Genomic DNA, 5,995 nt, shown 5'->3' on the forward strand with positions numbered 1-5,995 from the left:
GGGTAAGTAGGGGATTTTTCTTTCTGAATTCTTGGGACACTAATCACAAAATCAGTACCATGTCATCACCTGGTCAGACCCACACTGTGTAAGCTCCTTTGTTTATGTCCTGGTCAAGCACCTGTTTGGCCCTCTGAGCAGGAAATAGTAATTGTTTTACTTGGGCTTAAGCCCTCGACCTCTCTTAGCCTCAATTTCTTCATCTGCAAAATGAGAATGATGGAAGTTACGTTGGTCCTACTTATGACTCTCCAATCCTACCATGGGCGTGTTGTGGGCAGAGGCAGTGCTGCCTAGCATTCAATTTCTTCATCTGCAAAATGAGAATGATGGAAGTTACGTTGGTCCTACTTATGACTCTCTTTCCAATCCTACCATGGGCGTGTTGTGGGCAGAGGCAGTGCTGCCTAGCATAGCGGTTCTCAGAGTTGGTCTGGAGAGCCCCCGAGGGTCTGTGAGGTCCCTCCTTTTCCAACTCCATACTTGTGTGAAGCTGAGTTTTCTTCATACACTTGAATCAAAACAATACATCACAACAGATTGAATGCAGGCAACATGAGAATCCAGCTGTCTTCTATTAAGCCAGATATTAAAGTGTTCGCAAAAATGTGAAACAATGCCACTAATTTTTCTCACTAATTTTTTTGTTTTGGAAAATGTAATAATTTTAAAAACAAAAAATATATTATCATGTCAACATGTACTGGGTTATTATTTTATGAATTAATGAACATTTAAAAATGTCTTTTAATTTCTAATACATTAGAAATTAATCATTACAGACAGTAATGATCAAATAGATATAATACACACAAACAAAAGCTCTTTGGGATCCTCAGTAAGTTTTTATAATATAAGGAGTTTTTTATAATATAAAGTTTTTATACTATTAAAAAGTTTGAGAACTCCTAGGGGAAAGAACAGCGTTCCAGATCTGGAGTGTCAGGTATCCTGTGGTCTTAACCCTCCCCCGTGCTTCAGTTTATCTCTAATACAACACTCATCCTTGTGACGTTGGTGGCTAACGGTCTCTTCTTCTTCCTAAAATTTATATGTCGCTTTATGTGTGTATACAGGGACGGTCTCTGGAAGGATACACAATAAAATGGTATCAGTGGTTGCACATAAGAAAGGGAATTAGGAAACTAGGGCAAAAGTGGCTCCATAATCCTTTCTGCTCTGTTTGATTTTTTTAATACATCTTACATACATTGCCTGTATTTAATAATAATTAATGGACAGGAATGGATAGGAAACTGAAGTCGGCTCATGTAAAAGTAGTGTTGACTGATAAAAACAACAATAATAGGAAAGCTTCCCTCATCTGCCTTCGCCCGGCTCCTCTCCCGCCCGCGGGGGATTAAGCCCCGCCCCTAGCCCCGCCCACGTACACGTCACCTCCGGCCGACCCGCTTCTCTGGACTCCCTCTGGCTCCCGCCTTCGCCCGCTTCCCGTCGTCGTCGTCGTCGCCGCTGCTGCCGCTGCTGCTGCTGCTGCTGAGGCTGCTGGCAGAGGCCGGAGGATCGGGCGGCGGCGGCGGCGGCGGCGGCGGCGGCGGCGGCGGCGGCGGCGGCGGCGGCGGCGGCGGCGGCGGCGGCGGCGGCGGCGGCGGCGGCGGCGGCGGCGGCGGCGGCGGCGGCGGCGGCGGCGGCGGCGGCGGCGGCGGCGGCGGCGGCGGCGGCGGCGGCGGCGGCGGCGGCGGCGGCGGCGGCGGCGGCGGCGGCGGCGGCGGCGGCGGCGGCGGCGGCGGCTGAGAGGGCGGCGGCGGGAGCAGAGCGGGACAAGGGAGCGAGAGGAAGCGAGCAAGGAGCGAGCGGAGAGCACCCTTCACCGCCCCCCGCCTTCCCGCCGGACAAAGCCGAGCCCGCGCCCAGAGCCATGTCCTCGTCCGCCGGCAGCGGACACCAGCCCAGCCAGAGCCGCGCCATCCCCACCCGCACCGTGCCCATCAGCGACGCCGCGCAGCTACCTCATGACTATTGCACCACGCCCGGGGGGACGCTCTTCTCCACCACGCCGGGAGGTGAGCGCGGGCCACCCGTCCGCCGGGTCACGGTCTCCCGCCTGGGTCCTCTCTAATTACTTCTCGGAGTGTCCGCGCGGAGCCGCCTCGCCCCCCACCCCCATCTCTACCCAAGCCCTCGGGACAGTGCCTTCGAGCCGCGCCCGCCCTTTCGGGACCCTTCACTTCGCGCTCTCTCTTTCTTGCAACTCAGTCCGCGCGCGCCCACTCGGGAATGTGACGCTCCGGTCGCGAAAAGAAAGCCGTCGTTGCCGCTTAGTGGCAGGTTTGCTCACTCGACCCAGTTTCTCTCCCCTCCGCCTCCTTGCCAGGCAGACTCGTCTACGCTGGGCTTGCATTGCACTCTGCATTACTGTTACCTTTTGCAGATTGTGCATTTGTGCACATGAGTGCATTATTTGGGAGCTGTCTTCCGGGCATTTTTAAAAAGGAAGTTGGGGAGAGGAATTCTGTCCTGGGGCCCTGTGGTGACTTGTTTTGCTGCTTTTAGAACACCAGGAGGAGGCTGGAATGCGGAGTCTGGAAGCCTCGCCCAGCGTTATCCTGCTTTGACAGCATTGTTTACTCTGCTGGACGAGGCCCCACGGGTGGGGAGAGGCCCCAGGCCAGGAGGAGAGAGTGATAAAATAATTTTCAAGTAATAGCCAAGGGAAAGGAGGTGGGGGTGGGAGAGAGCTGGCAGCCTTAAGGGCAGGGTTTTGGCGGCGAAATCTTTGGAAATGGCTTGAAGGGAGCATTGTCGAGGAGGACACCCTAGTCGGGTAGGGCTGCTTGATTCTGGGAAACGGGCTTATAGAGAGAGGTGGTGCAGAGGGGGGTTTCCTGGGCATTGCTTTTCAAAGTACGACCAGGAACTGTTTACAAGTAACACTGGAGTAGAGGTGTTGAACTGTCACGGGAAAAGGAGCTCAAAGGTTGTCTGTGCCCTCACTGAGCTGTTCTCCAGAGGGAGGATACTGGAAAGCAATTCTGAGGGGCCTTTATTAAAGGGCTTCCTTTTTTAACTTCAGAACTTTGCCTTCTTTTGGTGGTGGGATGGCCTCTCGCTAGAGGGTGGGGACTTTGCTGGCAGCCCCTGCAGGATTGCCTCGTTCCTGTGGGCAGGACTCACCAGTTGTACTGCAACCAATCCGGTGCAGTTAGGCTTGGGCCATCCTTGAATCGGTTGCACAATAGCAAGGCCTGTAGAGTAAAGAGACCTCTTTGCCAACTCCATGGGATAAAAATCTGGGAGAGAGCTTTACAGAGGAATCCAGCCAGGCCATTATAGGGGAGGGCTGTCTGCCTTGGAATGCCTGGATATGTATGGAGAGCTGGGTTTAAGGAAGAGTTAACTTTGCAGAACACTGGAGTTCCTAGTAGGGTGGCTTACCTCACTGAAGAAACCTCCCTCCTGATCTCATCTGTTCAAGACCAGCCTCTGTGTTTGAGCGTGCTGAGGTCTTACTTTTTATTTTATTTTTATTATTTTTTTTTGGCGGCTGTCTGGTATGGGGATCCAAACCCTTGACCTTGATGTTATAGCACCATGATCTAACCAACTGAGCTAACCAGCCAGTCCAGATCTTGCTTTTTAATTGTGAAAGATTTTGGCAGACCAAAACCTGCTCCAGATAGAGTTGTCTTGAACTGATAGCTTTTAAGAAATGATATTGTTTTCCAAGGTGATGGAAAGGGATTTATAACTTCTTCCCGAATTCCTTGTGGTATTGGTCAGTAAATGCCTGTGCTTCCAGCAGTTCAGAATGCATGTCACAGTAACAACTGCACTCAGCTATAATTTATTTGGGTAAGGAACTAAACTTTCAGCTATATATTATGTTATGCCCCTGAAGGAAGAGCCATAGGAGGACATCCTTTTGGCATATTTCAAACAGCCAAACTACCACACTTTAAAAATAAGGGCATAGTCTTTAAGTATTGCTTTAAAGATAGAGGTCTCTCCCATAGCCTGGATTAGTTCCTAAAATGCTTGGAAAGATTCTGCCAGAAATACTGATTCATTTACCCCTCCTCCCAACACACAATCACCACTGCTTTCTCAAGTATCACTTCACCTGCCTCCAGATAGTTTCTACACACAGTTTTTTTTGTTTCAGATTTAAATACTTGTCATCGTGGCTCATCTGTAATATTGAGCCTATATTTATTGGTAGAGCCCATCATAATCTTAGGATTTTTAACATATTACTTAATAGAAACATATTAGTTAATATATTTATAAGGATATATAGCTCTGTTGCAGTTAGATTTAATCATTATTTTTTAGCAATTACCTCAGTGCTGTTTAGATGTTCAGTACTTATTGATTTAATTTCCCCTCTGATGGTTTGTTTCTCTTGTACATTCATCTCCGTCTCACCATGTACTTTTATTTCCCTGAATCAGACTGAGATAGTTTGTTGTCCTTTGGTCACCTCCAGACACCTAAACTAATGTGGTTAAGTATCATTGGTGAGTTTTGTGGGCCCAATGCAGCTCAGCCAGTGAGCAGGAACTGGTCTGTATGTGGGATCCGAACCCTCGGCGGGAGCGCCGCCACACTCCCAAGTGGCGCATTGTAGCAGTGCGCCACCGGGCCGGCCCTCACCATGTACTTTTATTTCCCTGAATCAGACTGAGATAGTTTATTGTCCTTTGGTCACCTCCAGACACCTAAACTAATGTGGTTAAGTATCATTGGTGAGTTTTGTGGGCCCAATGCAGTGCTTTGCATAAAAGGGGACAACAGACAAAAGTAGGAAATGTCTTTGTTCTGAACAGGCTTAAAATCTTTATTTGGGGGAAAGGGGGTCACATAAGATTTTTAGTTCTGGAATAGTATAGAGTCAAGTGCTAACATATATTTTAGACTTGAAAACATTTAGAAAAATAACAATCAGTAGGCTTGTATCGGAAATCTCTATTTAGTGGGAAGGGAGAGAATTAGCATTTCTTGCCTCAAACTTCTGGAAACCTTCTGGAGTATCACATGCGTATCAGAGCATTCCAGGATAACAGTTGATGAGCTGAATGTCCTGGGCAGGGACATTCACAACATTGTGAACTTACGATTTTTTCCCCCCTTGAAAGTCCTTTATTCATTAAGAATACAGACTACCCTGGAGGTTTCTCAAAATTGCCTTTCTGTAGTTTGGGAAATGAGAGATGGGTGAAAACACACTTGCTGTAACCTCTTGGAATTCAGTATTGCTAGAAGAGTACCTTTTTCTCATTATTGAGGAAGAGGAAAAGTTTTGTTGAGTAAATTCCAGGCAAAAAAAAAATACCCTTGGGTTTTATTTTGTCCTATCTACCTATGGAGGAGTGGCGATGATATTTAGTTCTTACATTGGGAAGCTACTTCTATCCTTGGTGGAAGGTAAAGTTACTGTAGTTGGCTTCACTTTTATAACACTCTGGTTAGTTCAAAGAGACCTAATGCTTTCATTTTATAGTTGAGAGAAACTGAGACCCAAAGAAATTAAGTACAGTCAGCCCTCCATATCCCTGGGTTTTGACATCTGTGGATTCAACCAAATGCAGATTGAAAATATTCAGGGGGAGGGTCGACCCGTGGCTCACTTGGGAGAGTGTGGTGCTGATAACACCAAGGCCACGGGTTCGGATCCCTATATAGGGATGGCCGGTTAGCCACTTGGGGGAGAGCATGGTGCTGACAATGCCAAGTCAAGGGTTAAGATCCCCTTACCAGTAATCTTTAAAAAAAAAAAAAAAGAAAGAAAAAATATTCAAGGGGGGAAATTCCACAAAGTTCCCAAAGCAAAACTTATTTATTTATTTTTTTATTGGAGCATAGTTTATTGTACATATCTGTAGGGTACAGCATTGAATGTCAGTACCTGTGTGCAATATGTGATGTTCAATCCACAAAGCAAAACTTGAATTTGGGGCCGGCCCGGTGGCACACTGCTATAGTGCGCCGCTTGGGAAGCGCGGCGGTGCTCCCGCTCGAGGGTTCAGATCCCACA

At 48.0% G+C, this 5,995-nt stretch overlaps 1 protein-coding gene across 1 annotated transcript in view; it reads left to right on the plus strand.

The window, feature by feature from the left end:
• The first annotated feature begins 1,840 nt into the window (after positions 1-1,840).
• EIF4EBP2 (eukaryotic translation initiation factor 4E binding protein 2) overlaps positions 1,841-5,995 on the plus strand; it is a 28,084-nt gene continuing 23,929 nt past the window's right edge. The window contains exon 1 of the mRNA XM_008586448.1: positions 1,841-2,024. Coding sequence (XP_008584670.1) covers positions 1,880-2,024 — 145 coding nt within the window. The 5' untranslated portion in view covers positions 1,841-1,879. The remainder of the gene's footprint in view (positions 2,025-5,995) is intronic.

Source organism: Galeopterus variegatus, unplaced genomic scaffold (assembly GCF_000696425.1).
Source record: "Galeopterus variegatus unplaced genomic scaffold, G_variegatus-3.0.2 Scaffold3995, whole genome shotgun sequence".
NCBI classification, from domain to species: domain Eukaryota; kingdom Metazoa; phylum Chordata; class Mammalia; order Dermoptera; family Cynocephalidae; genus Galeopterus; species Galeopterus variegatus.